This window comes from Propithecus coquereli, unplaced genomic scaffold (genome assembly GCF_000956105.1).
Source record: "Propithecus coquereli isolate 6110/MARCELLA unplaced genomic scaffold, Pcoq_1.0 Scaffold316, whole genome shotgun sequence".
NCBI classification, from domain to species: domain Eukaryota; kingdom Metazoa; phylum Chordata; class Mammalia; order Primates; family Indriidae; genus Propithecus; species Propithecus coquereli.
The window spans coordinates 1,473,651-1,494,030 of record NW_012148797.1 but is presented as its reverse complement, the minus strand read 5'-3'; the positions used below and the strand labels follow the sequence as shown (position 1 = coordinate 1,494,030).

Here is a 20,380-nt window from a genome sequence, read left to right as displayed (position 1 = left end):
AGCATTATCTAAAATTCAGGGAATATTTCTCTTTTTAAAAGATTCCTTTAAATATTGCTCTCCATAATACAAGCCTTTGTTTTGGATTCATTATCTCCCTGGTTTGGAGGGTTGGGAGAGCAGAGAAACTGCAAGCTGCAGTGGTGGGGTGGCATGGCTTATTGGGAAAGGCTTGGAGGAAACAGAGCAGAGTTCTACTGTGATGACACCAGTCTTTTGTCTTGCAATCAGCTTTTTTGGGAAATGCTCTCTTAATCAATTGGGATCACTTCTGAATCAGGGAGGTTCCCCCCATCCCCCACCCCAAACACTCAAAGACACGCTTAGCCTCTTTTCACCTGGAAATGTGCTGCTTGCAAATCCCTGGGGAAAGGCTGTCTGCAAGTCAGCCACAGAGGAGAAATAGCATCATCCTTTTTAGATCCTGAGACAGATTTCTCAGCTAGCTGAGCGCCTGCTGCGGTATAAAGGTCGACAATTACTGACATGTGGTCCAAAGAGCATGGAACTGAGTGATCCAAGTCCTGGCCTCATCTTCACTATAATTGCATTTCTCTGACTCACTGTTTCTTCTGGGCAGGAGGGGCTGATCATACTGGTCTACCTTACAAGTTTGCTATGAGACTTATAAATAAATTAAGTTCCTAGCACACATAGACTGGCACATAGTAGGCACTCAATAAATGGTAATTTTAAAAATTGCAATAGCAGTAAGCATGTACCTGTTTGTCTACCAAAAAGTTAGGAGGCAGTGCTAGACACATACCATTCATTGGTCGGGAATTAAATGGATATTGTATATCTTCAACCTAAACATTCATCTTACAACTTTGTCTAATTTAGCAAGTTTATAAGTTGGATGTGCTGTAGATGAGATTTCTTTAAGACTAGGGTGTACCTGTGCATCATTTGCACATTGGAAGCCCACAGCAGGGAGGCTCATGCTGAATTGAAGGTGACACTTCAGTTCATGATGTGAGACACGCATTGTCTCGTGCACTGAGGAAGGAGACATGTACTGTCACAGCTTGAGAGCCCCCATTCGAGGCATTCGTAAAGGTACCAGGCCTTTCCCTCCGAAGTCTTGAGGAATCAGGTGTCTCTTTTCTTTCAGGGTTTTACAGATCCCGTGTACCGAGAAAGACGGAAGCAGTTTGCTGACATTGCCTACAACTACCGCCAGTAAGTCTGCCGTCTTTGTTGGGGGGAGGAGAGAAGAGCGCACCCCTAGCTTGCCTCTCCCTGGCCTTCAACCACTTGGGGTTGGAAAATACAGATGTGGAGAGTCCTACGTTCTCTGCATGTGTGTGTGTGTGTGTGTGTGTGTGTGTGTGTAAACCCCGCCGCCCCTCCCCCCCGATAACATGTGTTTTAAAAAATTGCCATTAGACAAAACAAAATTACCCACTGTGCTGGGGCCCCGCTCTCTCCCCAGCTTTGTTGTCTAATTATGCAGTGGTGTCTGAAGTAATTATAAAAGGCCTCAGTCCTGAATAAAACAGCCTCCGGTCTTCTCCACATTAAACAGGGAAGAAGGAAAAAGAGAATCATTTACATTCAAGAAGGAGCTGGCTGCTTCACTGAAATAATGAATCATTTGAGATTTCAGGCCAGCTAAGCTTCAGCGTTCTACTTTTATCTGGTCTGACCCAGCTGTGAAGGGCAATTTTAGGATGGGTCTGGTTATTTCTGTCTGGGATTCTATGCTCCTCCCCTACCCTATTTTAGCCAAAAGAAAATGCAAATATCAAATATGTTGTTTGGAAAGAGAATAGTTTCGCTGTTTTGAGTACTCAGGAACTACAGAAATGCTACCACAGAAAACTTAGTGTTTTGGGGACAGCGCCACTCCTGAGTTAAAGAAAGAAGAAAGATAAGCACGAGAAGAAACTTCAGAGTTGTTCAGAACACTGCTTTAACAGCTTTGATAGAACCTCAGGGAAACAGAGGTGATGAGCCTCTGCTATACTGAATACTGCTAATACTGAATACTGAATAAGTTACCTTCAACATGAAGACCTCCACAGAAATTGAGAAAATTTTCTTCTCTGAATGACTCCTGGTATTGGAAGGATCTAGAACTGTGCTGCCCTTGGACAGATCTAGGCCCATCTGGGCCTTGGCTTGGGCCAAGCAGGGATCACTGAAAATGGTGACCCCTGTCCATACCTTTGCCCCACATGGACAGGTGGACACCATCAAATCAAGTACAGGTAAGAGTCCTTCTTCAGACCGTCGATAATAACAGATCATATTTATTATATCCTTGCTGTGTGCCTGGGACTTTGCTAGCTGCTTTGTATGTATTATTTTGTTTAGTCTTATTAATATCTCCTCTTTTTTTAAACTAAAGCTTAAAAAGGTTAAGGAACTAGCCAAGATCCTATACCTCCAAAGTTATTCTCAGCCACATCCCTGAGTGTCTGGGGACTCTGAGGCTGGAGACTGCACTTCTCCATACATCAAGGTGGAGATGCTTGGGAGGCACATTCCCTCACTCCTGGGCTGTTGATATTCCAGGGTATAAATGATCCTCCTCACCCTCCTTTCCATAAAAATGTTAAACCTAATGAAGAATGGAATTGATGGAATACCTCACGATCCTGGCTGGTACTCAATTAACTTGGTTATGAAAACCATCCATAGATGGCTGGGCTTTCAGAAAGACATCAAAGATCTTCTAGTCAATTTCCCACCTTTGATAGACCAATCCCAGATGGCTAAATGAGGATCCCTGGGCTTATATCGCTAGTTAAGGACTGAACTAGTCCTCAAACTCAAAGCCTATTTCAGACCTCGCTTTATCTCATCTCTTACAAGCTTTTGATGCTGTTTACCATCCCTTCCTTTGAAGTTGTCTTTCACCTTGGCGTCTGGTACGGTGGATCCTCATGATTCACAAATTCTGTATTTGTGAACTTGCCTGCTTGCTTAAATGTGTTTGTGACCCCAAAATCAATACTCACTGTCTACTTGCACCGTCATTCTAGGACCTGCAAAGCGCAGGGCAAATGTGATTCTGCTGAGGATCAGGTCTCTAGCTGGGGTCGAACAAGGCAACACTCTGCCTTTCTGTTTCCACTCTCATACTATAAACATACATCCTTCACGTGACCTATGTAGTGTCATGTTTTCACATTCTCCTGTGTGTGTGTTTTATGGTGCTTTTGCTTTTTAAAACTTGCCCAAGGCCTCACTCAGCTAGGAAGTTGCAGAGTTAGAATTCAAGCTCTCCTACCTTTTCCCAGGAAAGCAGGGGCCCTTGGGCACTAACGTATCTAGGTCAGGATGAGCTGCCCAGGAAGTACACAAGGGACACAGGGCTGTCATTGCCCCAGACTTCAGAGAGTGGTGCTGAGCAGATGAACCTGCAGGAAAGTATAGTCAGAACCTCCAACTGGCATGCGCAGGCTGAAAGGATGACTCCAGAGTGAAGCAGTGAGGCCTCAGCTCCTCCCATCTTTACTCGGCTCTCATCTTCTCAGCCAGGCGCTCTCCGCACCCTGTGTAAAACTGAAACCCTACCTGATACTCCCTATACCTTTGTCCCCACCCCCACCCTGCCCTTTTTTTTCCCTCCATGGCACTTACTACCGCCTAAGAGAATCACGCTGGCTTTCTGTCTCCCCCCACTAGAAATGTCAACTCCATGAGGGCAGGAGTTGTCGACTATTTTATTCACTGCTGTACAGAGCATAGTGGGTGCTCACAAAATATTTATTGAATGAATGAATGAATCCAAGAGAAGATATAAGAATGAAGAGTCAAAGTGGTGAATTGGAAGCAGAGCCAAGAATTGTGTCCAGCACCATCTAAAAGGCAGCTGCAGCAGGTTTTGATTATATTACTGGGGTAGGGATGGGGCTTTTAAGTTTTATCTAGGAATAGATGAAATGGATCCTAGAAGCTTATATCTTTCAGCTGCAAGTCAGTTTAAACAAAAAGGGGGACTTCATGGCTCCTATAAATGAAGAGTTTAAGGAGGTGGTTTAGGCACAGGCAGCCCCAGGGCTCCCCCTCTCTGGCTCTAGTGTCGTCTGCATTGGCCTTGCCCTCAGGCACTGGCCTCATCTCTCTCGGAGATGGACCTCGGCACCTCTAGGCTGACACCTCAACTCACTTAGAGGTTCTGTCTCTTTCCAAGAAAGTGAGCCAAAGCTCTGTCATTGAGTCTCACTGGCTCCGATTAGGTGATGGGCCCATCACTCAGGCAGTCGCTGTGGCCAGGGGACTGAGACACTCCAGTTGGCGTAGTCTGGTCACATGCCCCCCTCTGAAGGTAGGGGTTTCTTCTCACCTGAACCTTCCAGACGGAGAGGGGGGAAAGGTGCTCTCCTGGAAGAAGAGGAACAGATGTTGTGTCCCTAGAACAGCAAATGTCAATCAGGGGGACGTCTTGGTCCAGGATGTTACCATCTCTTGAAATTTTCTGCAGAAAGAACATATGCCTTTCTCTTTTAAATGAGAATCAGTAATGATAATGATCAATTATCCAGTGATTATTATTTGTCAATTCCAATGGTAGATATTTTATATGTAGTATTTTCCTTAATTTCATCCATGCCTTACAAATAGTTATTTATCCTTAGCCCATGTAACAGCTGCACAGACTGAGGCTCAGAGAGGTTTACTGAATTGCCTGAGATCACTCAGCTAGTGAGTGGCAGGACCAAGCATTGAGAAGTCTCTCTCTGTTCTTCTCTTCCCTCAGTGCTTAGCCCTGAAGTAGTGCTGCCTTCTTAGGGAAGCACTTACTTGATATGTTTTTCACTGTCATTCCTTCTGGCTACCACAAGGCTCTCTGAGCTTGTCCCGCTTTCAGTTCTTATGGAAAAATCTGTCTTTTCTCCCTGATCCCTGCCACCTTTCTGTAGAAAATAACAAAGAGCTTGCTTTAGTGTCCTTGGATGAGCTCCAACTCTGAAAGGACAGGAGAGACCTGGTTGGGAGCCTGATGATGATCTGTGGTTCTGAGGTAAACAGTTTCGCTTTGTCCCAGACTCTGTGTCCCTTTAGGGAAACAGACCTCCAGCCCAGGGAATAGTCACTGGACTTTGAAGTCAGGCTTTGTTTGGTTTTCATTTGTTTTTGCTGTTCAGAATACAGCTCATTCTTAAGTGTTTTACAAAAGGAATTTTCAAACTAATGAGTATTAAACTATAGTTTGCATTAGAGTCACCTGGGGGACTTATTAGAATCCAGGAACCTGGGCCTTCCCTTGTGCCAAAGATTCAGGATCTATGAGGTAGGGTCGGGCATGTGTACTTTAACAAGCTCAGTGTGAGTTAGCTCCATGTAGATAAGGGACAAGGTATCATAGCATCATATAGTTTAGCGTGGATTTATTTATTGATCCTCTCCTTGTTCCAATATTTATTTATTATCTTTGATCTAGAATGTATTTATTTTTTAATCGACAAATAAAAATTGTATGTATTTATGGTATACAACATGACATTGTGATATATGTATACATTGTGGAATCTTAGCAGGTATTCAAATACCTTTATAACGTCCCAGGAGCAGAAATATCAAATCCAGTAAGTGCATGTCCACTAAACAAAGGGGTCTCAGACTCATGGCCCACCTATGAAATCCAGTTTAGCCCACAGGTATAGTTGCTTTTGTTGAAATAATACAAAACACTATGTTGCTTGAACTGAACTTAGATGTCTTTGTTTAGAAAGAGAATGCATTCTTCTCTAATTGTCTCAGCCCTCACTCTCCTTGCCTTACACCTGCTACTGCATACCTTTATGTTACCTGCCTGGCCCCTGAAGGTAAGTGAATTTCCACATGAGGTAAACAACTGGAGAGTTAGAAGAACAGAAAAGCCAAGTGATTTCCCAGAGTAAGAGCAAATCCTCAATGCATTGTAAGATTTGTATCATTGCTTAATCAAATCACTCTTTCCACAACAGTGTTTCCTGTATCAAGAAGTGAAACTGTCAAATAACTTCTGAAATCCACTATAGTCAGTGGCGGCAGCTCACAGACTCTGGACCCCCACTCCCTCCCTTAGCCTTACCTGTGTCCCCCGCTCTGCCCCTGCCCTGCTGGGGACACATATTTTGTGCTTGTATTCTAGTGGGCAGCCCATCCCTCGAGTGGAATACACGGAGGAAGAAAAGAAAACATGGGGTACAGTGTTCCGGACTCTGAAGTCTTTGTACAAAACCCACGCTTGCTACGAGCACAATCACATTTTTCCGCTTCTGGAAAAGTACTGTGGCTTCCACGAAGATAACATTCCCCAGCTGGAAGATGTTTCTCAATTCCTGCAGTGTAAGTCCACATCGGGGCCAAAGGCCCAGCAGGAAGTAGGGGAGGGCTAGAGTGGAGGAAAGGGAAGAGGGAAAAAGATACACAGAGGTGAATACGGGCATGTGTGCTTGTGGGGTATGTGTAGGTTGAGTCTCCCAGAAAGAACTGAATTTCACTGTGCTACACCTTCCCTCTAACCTCCACAGTTAGTTTACTTTCATCCAAGCAGAGACATCAGGTGTGGATTTGTCTGTATACATAGAAAAGTATTTTCTTTCGTACTTCAAGCCCAGGGTTCCCAGTGAGGGTTCTCCCTGCAGCTCCTGCTGTGTTATGAGTTGACTGCAGTGTATGTCTAAGAAATGAGTTATTCGTGGGGGCAGTACCAAGAGCCCTGAGCTCTTGAGTCTGTGTTTCTGATAGGAATCCTGTCTTTGATCCTTTCTAGCTGGATGAACTTGCCTCAGTTTTGTCATCTGTCAAATGGAGACTGTGTCAACTCTAGCTTTTCTCATAGGGAAATTGTGGGAATGAAATAAGATGTTGCAATATGAAAGCACCCAGAGTGTGTGTACAATTGTGTATACTTTCTTCCCTGCCTGAAGGTCTTCAGGCCTCTCTGGCTGCATTATCGTGGGCTGCATACACAGTAGGTGTTCTGTGAATTTGGACTGAATTGGAATCTGAGTAACTCAGGAGGCACATGCATTGTCTGGGTGGTGGGCCTGTGCGCGGCATGTCCAGGGGTGATAAATGTTTTCCTTTTTGCCAGGAGGATATTAATTCAGCAAAACCAAAACAAAACAATCAACTGACATATATTGAACACCTGCCATGTGCTAGGCAGAATGAGAAAAGGTAGGGAAATAGACCACAGGTTATAGAAATAAAAAATTTTCTATGCATCAGGGCTGTGCAGAGATGGACAATGCCAGGGCAGTCAGCCAGGGAAACCACGTAGCAGGGAGGGAGGTTGTAGCTGGGATATACTGGGGTATATTGGGGGTGGGCTAGATGGCCTTTTGGGTCTTTTTCATTTAGAGAGTCTTTCTTCTCAGGTAAAGAAACATATGAGAATCCAAGCAGAGAGTGCTTCAGCCCAAAGACACACAGAACATGAGGGGACACCCAATTGATCCTAAAGATATTCTGTAGCTGATTACCCCTGTTGCCATGGCCAATAATGAGAATAATAAAACAGTAACACTACAAATTGGAAAGTCATATAATAGTAACTAAGAGAACAGGCTCTAAAGCCACACTGTCTATGGTCGTGACCTCGAACCAGAGCTTTAACCTCTCTGCGTCTCAGCTTCTCCATCTGTAAAGTGGGCATACTAAGAACGTTTACCTCATAGGGTTAATGTGAGGATTGATAGTATATGTAAAGTGCTTAGAACAGTGTCTGACATATGGCAAGTGATATATAGGGTTAACTATTATTATTATTTTCACCGTCATTATTCTTCTCCTTCTAAGTTTGGAGCAAACTGAGAGACAGATGTAGGAACCAGAGAGATGGTGATCAAAATGTCAGCTTTAAAAAAAAAAAAAAAAAAAAAAAAACCTACGTAGAGAATGTGGTATAGATGTGTAGCCAAATGGACTTCCTAATATTTTGCCCCTTGGTCAGGTAAACTTACCTGCCAATTTACGGAGCATAGTCCATTGTATAGCCAAGAGCAGAATCTGAGTAGCTCAGCAGGTATGTGCATTGTCTGGGTGGTGGGTCTCCCAGGAGCAGACCAGAATGTGCTTCTCTGTGGACCATCAGGAGAGAAAGAGCAGTACGGGAAGGGTTAAATTGAGAATATTCATTTCTTCTTCCCAAATGCTCCAACCAGACAAGTCACTGCTCCCTATGGGGTGGACTGTGTGAGGTACAATAAGAAGCAAGAAGGGTTCCTTTCATGCTCTTCCCTCCTGGAAAATGGAGTGAAAATCCCTCCCTACTCTAGAAACAAGAGAAGTAAGGAGTAAGTGTTCCACCCTAACAAACAGTAATGAAAGCTAAATTTATTGGGTGTTTCCAATGTGAGGGTTCTGTGCTAAGCGCTTTATAGTTATTAGCTCTTTCTCTTTTGATTCGTGAAACATCCCTAAGAAGTATCTATCCACATTATGTAGATAAGAAAACTGAGCCTCGGAAATGTGAATTTACTTTATCCAAATCACACAGCTAGAAAGTAATGGGGCAGAGATTTGAAGCCAAGTCTACTTGGCATGTTCCTGGGCAATTGTGTGTACTTTCTTCCCTGCCTGAAGGTCTTCAGGCCTCTCTGGCTGCATTGTCGTGGGCTTTGAGTTTTCTTTTTCCTTTGCTTCCCAGCTTGCACTGGTTTCCGCCTCCGACCTGTGGCTGGCCTGCTTTCCTCTCGGGATTTCTTGGGTGGTCTGGCCTTCCGAGTCTTCCACTGCACACAGTACATCAGACATGGATCCAAGCCCATGTACACACCCGAACCGTGAGTATTGTCCTCTAGCTACCAGTTGCCAGGTACAGTGAGTGTCATCTCTTCCTGCTCCAGGAATGAGGGTTGGGTTCGTTGCTGTCTGGTCCACAGGACTAGTTGCCTGGATTGTTTGATGGCAGAAAGATAATCATCTACTCTGAATATTTTCTCTGTCCAAATAGAGCAGACCAATTGGAGATTCGGGCATCCTGTGATCCAAGGATTTAGAACTCCCCTGGCAGTGGAAACGAGAGAACCTTCTCAAGTTCCAAAGTCAGAGATATGAAATTGCAAACGGGAACAGGAACAAGTGACAGCCAAACTCTCTCAACACCTCCTCGATACACATTTGGATGATTCTAATCTTTCCTTGTCTAGATTGTGTCTTGGCTAGAGGTAGAGAATGGCCAGCCACTGTGCTTACTTTGGTGTTTAGCCATCTCCTTAGTCAGATAAAATTCACACAATTTAAACAACAAAATCAGTAGGACATCCCCAAATTATTTTCCCATGCCCACAAAGTTCATTGCTACAAATAAGAAAAGAACTGTTCCAAATGGATGTGGCACCTAAAGTGTTAAATAAATGTAGCTTTTCTTCCCTGACTGCTGCCCCCCTCCAGACTCAGAGAAGAGCAGCACTATTTTTTTTTTTTTTTTTTTTAGTTCCCAATGTGAATAACTGAGCATATTGTACCTGCCCAGGGAAGTTATTACCAAGGAGAAGACTTGGGATAAGAAATGCCCAAGACCCACAGCTAACTTAGGTGTCTGGGAGGATGCCCCCAGGAATACTGGCTCTCCTGCCCTGCACCCCACTGGGCATACTCCTAAGACCACTGATGTGTCCTGTCCCTTACTTTTCTTTCCCCTTCATCCTTTTCTCCTGTACTTTTCCTTATCTGACCCTAACTCTGCATATCACTTAATCCTGGGAAACAGTTCACAAGTCCATGAATTACCTCCTGTGTTCCTGCCAATTTCTCATGTAGAGAGACTGAGTCTGGCTTGGCTTAATCTTCCTCCCCCCAATCTCTGTGCTTTTTGTCTTTCAGTGACATCTGCCATGAACTGTTGGGACATGTGCCCTTGTTTTCAGATCGCAGCTTTGCCCAGTTTTCCCAGGTAAGGAATGGATCTCTTTAGCCTTCTAGTTATATGGCCGGGACCTGGATTGCTCAAATGAGTTGAGCTGATGGAGGGGCCCCTGCACCCTCTGCAAGAACGGAAACCAGACAGTTCTATGACCCCACCTGAGATGAGTGTGTTGTTCTGTGAAGTTAGCTAAATACCCATTCCAGGGACCACAGCATGGGTTTGGTTAATTGCGCATCCTCTGACTCATATGTGTGCTGTTGAATTTGCTAATTTCACTTGTCCTATCAGATGTAGTTTAAGAGCCTTTTTATCCATGAAAATCTCTCCCTGATCCCCATGCAGGAGTTATCTCACCTGCTTCCAAGTTCTCTTACATCCTCTCAACTTTTTTAAGGCTTTTGCAACTTTCCGCCTTGACAAGTAGTCATTTGTGTATATGCTTGAATTAAATAAGATGATATTTGCCAAGAATCAATGCCAATATAGCCTGACTTATAGTTGACAAAAAAAGAAGAGCCAAATGTCATATCACCATCATCAAAGCAGCAGCCTAGACTTTGATTCATCTTTCACAGCGGTGAACAAGCTCAAAACAATGTTTTTGGATGACTGAGAGAATTCTACTAATGCCAGGCACTGAAAAGCAGCCTAAAGCCATGGCTGGGTCTTTGGGCTCGTGGGAAGGTTGCATGAAGGCTCTGATGCACCCATCGGCCCCAATACTGCCAGTGACCAGCTGTGGGACCCAGAACTCATTGCCAGCCACTCTGTGCCTGGATGGATGTCAACCACATATCTGCAGTTTTCCTGTGGTGTTCTCAGGGTACATGATTAAGACTCATCCAATACTCCTGCAATGTTCCACTTGTGCTGTGGAAGAATAATCACTGAGCTAAAGTCAAGAGATAAAGCATTAGACACTGACTGACTGTGTGACCATAAGCAAGCAGGTCACCTCCCTTCTCTGTGCCTCAGTTTCCTCCTCTATAAAATGAACACAAAGAACCAAGTGATGGTGAAAGGTTTTCTATGCTCTAGAGATCTTTGCTCCTATAATGCGTGGCCAGGAAAGACCTGAGAGAATACTCAGAGTCTGTCTGGGCCCTTCTGAAGGCATCTGGCCACCATACCTTCCTATGGTCAAGAACCAGGTTGGGACTGAGGGCGAAGGTTGAAGATAGGCAGATCCCAGATGTGCCAATGACTGTTTTTCCCCATTTACAGGAAATTGGCCTTGCCTCCCTGGGTGCACCTGATGAGTACATTGAGAAACTCGCCACAGTAAGTCCCTTCTGTTCCCGGGTTGATGGTAGGGGTGCTATGGGCTATGGCTCTCAGATCTTTGAGGCTTTGCTCCTTCCCTGGAACCCATGTCATTTGGAAAAAAAAATATCAGAATACTATTGATTACATTTGTGCAAATGAAACTTCATAATTTTGATTTCTCCTTAATGGTTTGATTTTAAAATCAGCTACGTATACATATTTATGCAAATTTTAAATGGAGTGTCTTGAAAACACCGAAAGGCTGTAGTAATAACCCTTGAAAGCCTTTGGACACAAAGTGTGTTATGAAGTAGTCTGGATTCACAGCTTTGAAGGGGGCATTCTTCTGGGGTTTCCCAGCACCCTTCATGCTTCCATCACACTTTGCACTTAGCCAACTCTTGGTTCAATAGGTGACTCAATAAGGTGAGATGCAGGGCCCAGAGAGATGATCACAGGTCATTGCTGATCCAGAGAACAAACCTGCACAGGATCCTACCTGGGCAATTCTGTCCTTGGTCCTGGGGTATCTGCTGCCTTCCCCTTCCCTGGAGTGTGCGTGTCTGTGTGTGTGTGTGTGTGTGTGTGTGTGTGTGTGTATACAGAGAGAGAGAAAGAGAAAGAGAACCATAAAGATAAGTGGCATGGCTCAAAGTTTGAAAGCCCCAGAACCAGGGAAGCCCATTGTGTAACTCTCAGTCTGAGGCCAAAGGCCTGAGAACCCAGGGGTAAGGGGAGCCTGGTGCAAGTCCTGGGGTCCAAAGGCCAGAGAGCCTGGAGTTCTGATGCCCAAGGGCAGAAGAAGGGTGTCCTGCTCTGAGAGAGAGAGAGAGAGGGAGGGAGGGAGGGAGGGAGGAAGAGAATTTGGATTTCCTCTGCCTTTTGGTTCCATCTAGGACCCCAGCCAATTGGATGGTGCCCACCCACATTGAGGGCAGAACCTCCCCACTCAGTTCACCAACTCACAAGGCAATCTCCTCCCGAAACACCCTCACAGACACATCCAGAAATGATGCTTTACCAGCTGTCTAGGTATTCCTTATCCAGTCGAGTTGACACGTAAAATCAGCCATCACAGGTGTGCTCTCAGCTTAACTTTCTATTCCAGATTTATTGGTTTACCGTGGAGTTTGGCCTCTGCAAACAAGGAGACTCCATAAAGGCATATGGTGCTGGGCTCCTGTCGTCCTTTGGTGAATTACAGGTATGACCCTGGAAACAAGAATGGATTTGAAAATGGTGGGTTCAGGAGATCATTTTTGTTCTTTTGGTGTTTTTGAAACCCCATTGACATCCATTTTGAGATGCAACCTAGGGGCTCATTCATCCTCCAGTGATCGGTACCTTAGCTATGATTTGATCATAGCCGTGGGTGTTCACAGTAGAAATTGAACAGCAAGTGCACAGGTGCCCAGGCAGGAGGGGCCTCCTTATCCCAAGGTTAAACTGTGCGTGCAGCCTTGTATGCATGGAAACATATGCCAGGAAATGTGGTTGGCTCCCACAGTGTCACCTTACTCAGAAGTGGTTGGAATGAATTACTTCTTTCTATCTTGGCTGGAGGTTTTAGATGAGCTATGAAAGGTAGAATCTAGTATATGCAAAATAATGTGGCTGCATTTGGGCTGGGGTGTAGAAGGCATGAGGGTGCGATGGGAGAAGGTACACAAATGACCTGTGGGATGTAGCAGGAACCACTGATCCTGATTTAACCTTGGAAACTTTTCACCTGGGGCCTGCAGTACTGCTTATCAGACAAGCCGCAGCTCTTCCCACTGGAGCTGGAGAAGACAGCCGTCCAAAACTACACCGTCACGGAGTTCCAGCCCCTGTATTATGTGGCTGAGAGTTTCAATGATGCCAAGGAGAAAGTGAGGTGAGGTGGTGACCAAGGTGAGCCATTAGCTCTGTGCGCCTCCTGACTCAGGCTGGTGCCAGTCATCTGTGGGTGGCTGGCCAGGAGAGTAGACTCCAGTGCCCACAGCCACTCTGTGCAGCAGACAGAGCTTATCTCCCCACTTTCTCCACCCTCATCCCTTCCCACTGGCTGGTGGGAGGCTGGACATGCTGACCCCTGCAGACAACCCTGCCACCTGTCCCTGTTCAATGTAGCCACCAAGTCTAGTCACTCAACCCTCCCAGACACAGAATGGCCGCTAAAGTTCTCCACACCAAATCAGAGAAGTCTTCTAATCTGGGAAGTCCTTTCTTTGCTTTATTCTCCCATTCTCCCAGACATCTACATAATTTGTTCTCTTACCTCCTCTGTACCATCACCCAGATTTAATCTCTGTGTGTCTTTCTCTAACCACCTTATTTAAAATCTCTACCCAGCTGTGCCACCACTGCTTCTGTGATTTATTTTTCTCCTTAGTACTTATTATTAATAACATCTAATAATATTATAGAATTTAAGCTCCATGAGGGTAGGACTTTGTGTTCTTTCTGTTTCCTGTTCTTTGCCCGGCCCCCAGAATGGTGCCTGATACAGAGTAAGCACTCAGCAAATAATTGACAAAAACATCAGTCTCAGAGGCAGTTCAGCAAGAGGCTGAGGAATGGTGCCGGGACTCTCAGTCGCTCGGCCCCTGACAGCCCTGCCTACAGCTTGCTGGGGCAACTCTTCAACCAGGCTCTCATCCTAGCAGGAGACAGGCCAGGCAGAGGGTCTACCTGGACATGTATCCTAATACTCACTATTTGTTACTACTCAAAAAATATATGTCTTATCAGTGCTGAGTGATAGACAAAGGACATACAGACCTCTGGGAGTCTATGAAGCTGGGTCTGTCAGCTTTCAGTGCACTGGGCTTAAGTAATTAATGGTACAGTGCTGGCCCACAAGTCCACTTGGTTTGGCCTGAAATGGTTTCCTTTCTCCCTCTTCTCACCAGGGCTGTCAAGCGCTGTTCTAGTTCTCTCCTAAACCTGCACCCCACACTGGGAGCCTAGCTTCCCTCCAGCCTCCAAAGGCTCCACTGTCCATTCCTGGGACCCCTTGAGTGTTGAATTTTAGTGGATTAGCGCATGACCTCACCTGGGTAATTAATAACAGTAATAATGGATAGTACATGCCTAGCACCTATTGTGTGCCAAACACTGTTCTAAGTGCTTTTCATGTTTTAACTATAATTTAATCTTCAAATAATACTACAAAGTTTGTAGATGAGGGTGCATAAGCATAGAACAAATGAGCAACTCACCCAGTGTCGTGACTGGCCCAGGGCTTGGAGCAGGCAGTGGTGCTTAGCACTAGTGTTTGTAAGCACCTGTCCTACTGAGATCACATTTGGATGGACCCTTCTGGAGACAGCTCTCTAACCAGCAAGCGATCGGTCCCTCACCAGCAGGACACGGTCCCATGAGGCCTTTGAAAGCCCACCTGCTTTGCCAGGACCCGAGGGAGACAACCATAAAAGCTCCATTCTGCTGAGAAGTGGCTCGCGGGGTGAAAGAGAGTACTAAAGAGCAAGGGTCAAACAAAACAAGGAGGGGACCTGGGCATCTCTGGGGATCCCCTCAGAGCACTCTGGCTAAGGGAAACCAACTCCCACCATTTTCAGTTATCAGATTCAAACTCTAGGCAGAGATTCGATTGACTGAGCTTGGATCACTTGCTACTGCTGGGCCAGAGGAGGGCTGGCCCCGGGACTGACTGCCCGACAGACACACCCAGCAGGGTAGGGGCAGATTGCGCACAGCAAAAGCGAGGAGCTCTGTGGGGAGAAGAGGAAGATGTGTGGAGCAAGCAAAGTCACAGATGTGCGTCCCGTGGCTCATGCAACCCGCTGGGCTGAGGCAGAGGAGGTGGAGAGATGCACTTGACCATTTGTTCTTCATGAAAGATAGCAGCTTACACTCATGGAGCACTTACTCTATTTTCTAACAGCACTCGCTACAGCGCTCTGACATAGGTACTGCTGCCACCCCAATTCTACAGAGGAGTCAGGAAACTGGGGTGCAGCAAAGTGGAGCCCTTGCCCATGGCCACAGGGCCATCGTAGGCAGAGGCAAGATTTCAGCCCAAGCAGCCTGACAGGGGACCTTGGGAACCATGTTTGCCAAATACGGAGGGCCCTACTCTCCCCTTACTATTGTCTTTTCAGTATGGCAGCTTCTACTTTCACCAGGGGCCAACTTAGAAATAGCATTTGTGATGACTTTGGAACATCTTGTTAATTAAATTGCCTGATAACCCTCACAGAGGCCCTCATGGCAGATTCCTCCCAGATCTGGGAGTCATGCACTGGGAAGGCAGGAAAGCAAAGAGTGCAGACCAGAGTCAGACCGCCTGGACCCCTTCCCAGCTTCACAGCTTACTGACAGTTTGGCCTTGGTAGTCACACAGCCTTCCCAAGCCTCAGTTTCCTCATCTGTAAAATGGGGATAGTAATAGTACCTACCCTCCTAAAGTTTTTGTGAAGGTTAAATTAGGAATGATATTTATAGACTATAGAGCAGTTAGGACTTAACATAGCTCCTGGTACATAAGAGGCACTCAATCCACATTTAATTTCATTATCAACATAGTGCTTTCCTCAGTCCTTGAAAACTGTTTCCCTCTTTGCATTACTTGTCAAGCATTGCAGAGATTTTTTTGCTATAGCATTCTTTGGCTAGGTTTTACACTCTTTGATTTTATTTAATGATGAGAGCTTGTGGCTTTACTGCATTCTGTGCTTTCATTGTAAGCTACCTCTGTCTTTTTGGAGCAAGTGACTAAATAAATATGTGCATACATGTGTTTGTATGTACACACTGACACACAAAGGCCTTCCAAAAGGACTCACTGAAACTCCATTTCCCTTCTCAGCCTGGCTTCTGAAGCCCCTGTTCTAGTGAGGTTTCAGTGCTACTCAGAGCAAAGTGAAATGCCACTGAGAAATCCTTTAAATTTCCTTTTCTCCAAATGGAGCTTTCACTCAGTCCTGTGGTTTGGGTTTCAGGAACTTTGCTGCCACAATCCCTCGGCCCTTCTCAGTTCGTTATGACCCATACACCCAAAGGATTGAGGTCTTGGACAATGTCCAGCAGCTCACGATTTTGGCCGACTCCATCAACAGTAAGTAACTTACACCCTATGTGGCCACTCTCCTTCCTGGTAATAGAGGCACAATTAGAAATTTATTAAATATTGCATTAAGGAGAACAGCATTTCCATGCAAGCCATCGGTTCACTGGGGGTGAGGAATTTGGCAAAAATGCCAGAATTGCCTTAGTGTCTTTTTCCCTTTGACCTTCCTAGATTCCACCCACTTCCTACCCCCATACCAACTTCCCACACCTGGCCCATCCCTGCCATGTTTCTCTTTCTCCTTTGCTTCTCCACCCCAGGTGGTATCACTCTACCTGGTTCCATCTACTTTGTCAACCATCCAGTGGCTCAGCTTTTGGCCTTCCACTCTTCCTTGATAATGAGGATGTTATAAGTTTTTCTTAAATCACCTTATTCATCATCCGATTCTCTCTCTAGCCCTTCATACTCCTTTCCAGCAATGCTGATTGACTTTTAGTTCCAGTGCTCTCTCCTGGCTCCCAGCCTGTGCCTATGCAGTTTATGTTTAAAATACTCTCCTTCATACTATCACTTAGAGACACCCAACTCCAGTTCATCTTTTAAGTCTTGCGTAGGCACCTCTTCTTGTAGGAAGCTGAGTTTGGATGTCCCTCCCGTGTCTTTGCGTTCCTACAGATTCCTCTCTCAGAGGACTTATCATTGCATTGTTATATAGCTGTTTACTTGTTGGTCTCCCCAACTAGACCTGAGCAACATGCTATGTCAGGTTCATTGTCAAATCCCCAGTACCTAGCCCTATTTCTAAAAATTACATCAGGCACTCAAGAGCTGGTGAAAGAATGGATAAAACTTCCAAAGTGGGGATCCCAAAGGGAGAAACTCTAGGCCAAGTGGGGCATCCCTGCCTTATGCAATGCCAATGAAGGCCAAAAGGGCAGGTGGGCTTGAAGTGTTCCTCTAATATCCTTGGGGCCACTTCTAATACATAAGGCCAGAGCTGGCCCTGACCCTGATAGTCATTCCCCATTAGGTGTGAACACCTGTGATCAGCCATGTTGAAAAGTCCAAGGCTGATTCACCCCCAAAGATTCCATCTTAGACACTCAGCTGGAGTAGATTTGTTCACTGAAGAAACCAGACAAGTGCTTCAGAAGTTAGGACATAAGACAGAGGGGTGAGGCCATAGCTGTTTTTTCTCTCTTTCTCATTGTCTCTAAAAAGGCAAAAATAACTCCATGGGCTATTACGGGAGTTTTTAAAGGCATGGAATAACAAATTTAGGAAACAAAGTGTCCTTAGAGCCATGTGACCTTATATGTAAGGCCTAATTGCTTCTCTACACTTCTGTGTCCTCAGGATATAGGAGGGAGTGAGACTTACCCATTTCCAAGACTCTTGCCACCTCTATGAAGAGTCTATGTCCCTGTGGCCCCCTTGGCATGTGAGAACATGGCACGAATGGAAGTGCTGCATCGCACCTTCATCCTAGCCATCTGGGCTGGGTTATCTGCTTAAACCACGCGTTCTCAAACTTCAGTGTGCATCAGGATCACTTGGAGAGCTAGTTAAAAATTAATGCTAATTAATTAGCATTAATTAATTAATGCTAATTCATTAATGCTAATTAATTAGTGCTAAGTCATAGCTCCACACTAAATTTACCAAATGTGTGGTAAGTCTTGGGAATTTGTAGACCTCAGGTGATTCTGACACCAGAGATTTGTGTGAACCAAACTTTTACGTTCGATTACTTACCTCCTTGAGACATCTATTAGTTATGTAACAGAGAAAGAGCAGCTAGTGATTTGCCTGGGGAGAAACCTGTTAAATCCTTCCCTGGGAAATCGCCTATGGGAAGAGGAAGCTAATTAAATTAATAGATCTAGCACTCCCTAAAACATGTCAATACCTATACCATAACTGCCCAAATCCTACCTTCACAATTAGGCTGTAAACTCCTTGAAGGTTGGGGTGGCAACCAGCTTATCCACACAGCCAGCTGATCCCGTACAGCTATACATGTTGTGGACACCTGAAGGGTGCTTGTTCTTTATATGAGTGGCTTATTTGGGTGGTGGTTTTTTGTAGGTGAAATTGGAATCCTTTGCGGTGCCCTCCAGAAAATAAAATGAAGCCTTGGACAGAACTTGATCTTTCAACTGAGCATCTGTTGCTGGTGATCCAACTACTTTCTTCAGAAAAAGTCTGATAAGGACATGTTAATTTGAAATAACAGCCTTGAATCCTTTTGGAACAAGACAGAGAATCAACAAATAAATCAAAATAATCTGAAATGACAGTATATTAAAATATACCCGGAAGCATAATGGTAGATCTTTTGGGGTCATCTTTGATTTAGAGAAGATAATTCCAGACTTGCAGTTGAGTTCAATCAATAATCTGCCACATTTCATGAGATTAATTAAAATTGAGACCTGCTTCATTCAAGCTTCATATATGCTTTTGTTATTTGTCATAGAGAACTCATAAAAGAGTATATATGGATAAATGTAAAACAAAAGACTGTCATTAGCATTGGATTATTGGGTTTAACACAAATCTTGGCCTACGAGGTTCATTTTCTATTTGAGTTAACTATGACTCCAGTTATTGCTTTGCTATTGTGTCTATGTAGACCTCCTTTAATTCAGGAGCCCATTAAAATAGTTACAAACATTTTCTATAGCATTATATAGAAACATTTCTGTATTTTTTTTTTGTAATCACTGCTGTATAAGGTAATGGAACTCCCCACCTAATCCCCACAATTTCCAGTATCATTTTGCAGTTGATTGTCAAATCTGTTTTAGGAGACATTTTACATACGATTATGGTGCAGCAGATGTTGACTAAAGGTCGGTAGATACTCAGCAAATATTCATTGAATAAATAAGCGGATATATTTTTTACAAAGCAAATCCATTATAAAAGTGAGAATTTTATTTGTGTTAGAAGAAACATAAGTAGTTAGTTACAAATTGTTGCAGTCTCAAATATTTCTTGGAATGAAATATTCCTCTCTTTGCCTTAGAAATACATTAGCTGGATAATCTTGAGACATGAAGGAAAGATCAGAGGCTCTGATTTCCATTGCAGGGGCTCACTGTGATAATCAAAGTCATGACCAGTCAGAGGACTTTGATTTTTGTGAATTGTGCATTATACATGAACACAGGAATATCTGAGAAGCAGTGGGAATAATAATAATGTCTTTAAGGGTGTGATTTGAAACTTTCACACTGCTTTACATTTTACTTTGGACATAGTTAAGTCTTAAAGGATTTGCATAATGTCTCTTCAAGTGTAGTTCTCAGACCAGCTGTGGCATCATCAACAGTAAATTCTAGGCACCGTCACAGCTCTACCTGATTAGAATCTCTGGGGATGGGTCCTGAGACCTGCATTTTTAAGTACCCCAAGGTTATTAGTTTTATATTCATAGCCAAATATACTGGGTACCTTAAGTGTGAAAAAACTTAACTTCTGACAGTCTGCCACTTGCCAATGTTGTTGACATGGATAAATCACTTCCCTTCTTTAGACCTCAGTTTCACTCTAACAATGAGGGAGTTAAACTATGTAAACCATGGTCCTTTCCAGCCTTGAAATACGATTCAAATGCTCATATGTGTCTTCGAATAGCTGTCCCTGATCCACTAATGGGGTGTAATAAGAAATACCTAAATATGTGCCGGGAGGAAAGAGTAATTTAGTCTGAATGTGTCTGAGGTTTCATTGCCTTGAAGTTGGAATTTTCATGTCTGCATCTATTTTCTTGAGCCTTTGTAAAACTTAGTGATTTTAAAAGTAGAAATGGACTTTTCTCCTCTGGCCTTCCCCTGGACACAAAACATTCTTCAAATGGGCTATTTTGACGTTTCCTTATTTCACACTAAAAGTAAATTATTTACTCTGGAACTTAAAAAATATGAAATAATATTTTAGAATGACAGTGGTTTTTGAACAGTGATTTTTAGTCCTAGTAAAAATGTTTTAACGTTGAAGTTAAAGTTTAGATTTAAGCTGTTATTTTCACAGACAGAAATTAAATTCTGAATGGAAGATAATCTTTGCATTTTTGGTGATGTGCTACTCAGTTCTTAGCTCTTTTTATCTGGATATAAAAGCCCAGTCTACAGCAATGGGATTCAGTACATTTCCAATACGTTGTTATTATTATTATTTGTTTAATTTCTAGTAAATAAGCAGTCTTTTGGAAACAATAGTAATGTTTTACTGATGGATGATCCTACTGTGTACAATCAAAATAAATGCATATAAAA

At 44.0% G+C, this 20,380-nt stretch overlaps 1 protein-coding gene across 1 annotated transcript in view; it reads left to right on the top strand.

Annotated features, from left to right (window-relative positions):
* PAH (phenylalanine hydroxylase) overlaps positions 1 to 18,862 on the top strand; it is a 63,100-nt gene extending 44,238 nt beyond the window's left edge. Inside the window, exons 5-13 of the mRNA XM_012650263.1 lie at positions 1,115 to 1,182; positions 6,089 to 6,285; positions 8,594 to 8,729; positions 9,772 to 9,841; positions 11,039 to 11,095; positions 12,189 to 12,284; positions 12,823 to 12,956; positions 16,027 to 16,142; positions 18,186 to 18,862. Coding sequence (XP_012505717.1) covers positions 1,115 to 1,182; positions 6,089 to 6,285; positions 8,594 to 8,729; positions 9,772 to 9,841; positions 11,039 to 11,095; positions 12,189 to 12,284; positions 12,823 to 12,956; positions 16,027 to 16,142; positions 18,186 to 18,229 — 918 coding nt within the window. The 3' untranslated portion in view covers positions 18,230 to 18,862. The remainder of the gene's footprint in view (positions 1 to 1,114; positions 1,183 to 6,088; positions 6,286 to 8,593; positions 8,730 to 9,771; positions 9,842 to 11,038; positions 11,096 to 12,188; positions 12,285 to 12,822; positions 12,957 to 16,026; positions 16,143 to 18,185) is intronic.
* Positions 18,863 to 20,380: the final 1,518 nt, after the last annotated feature.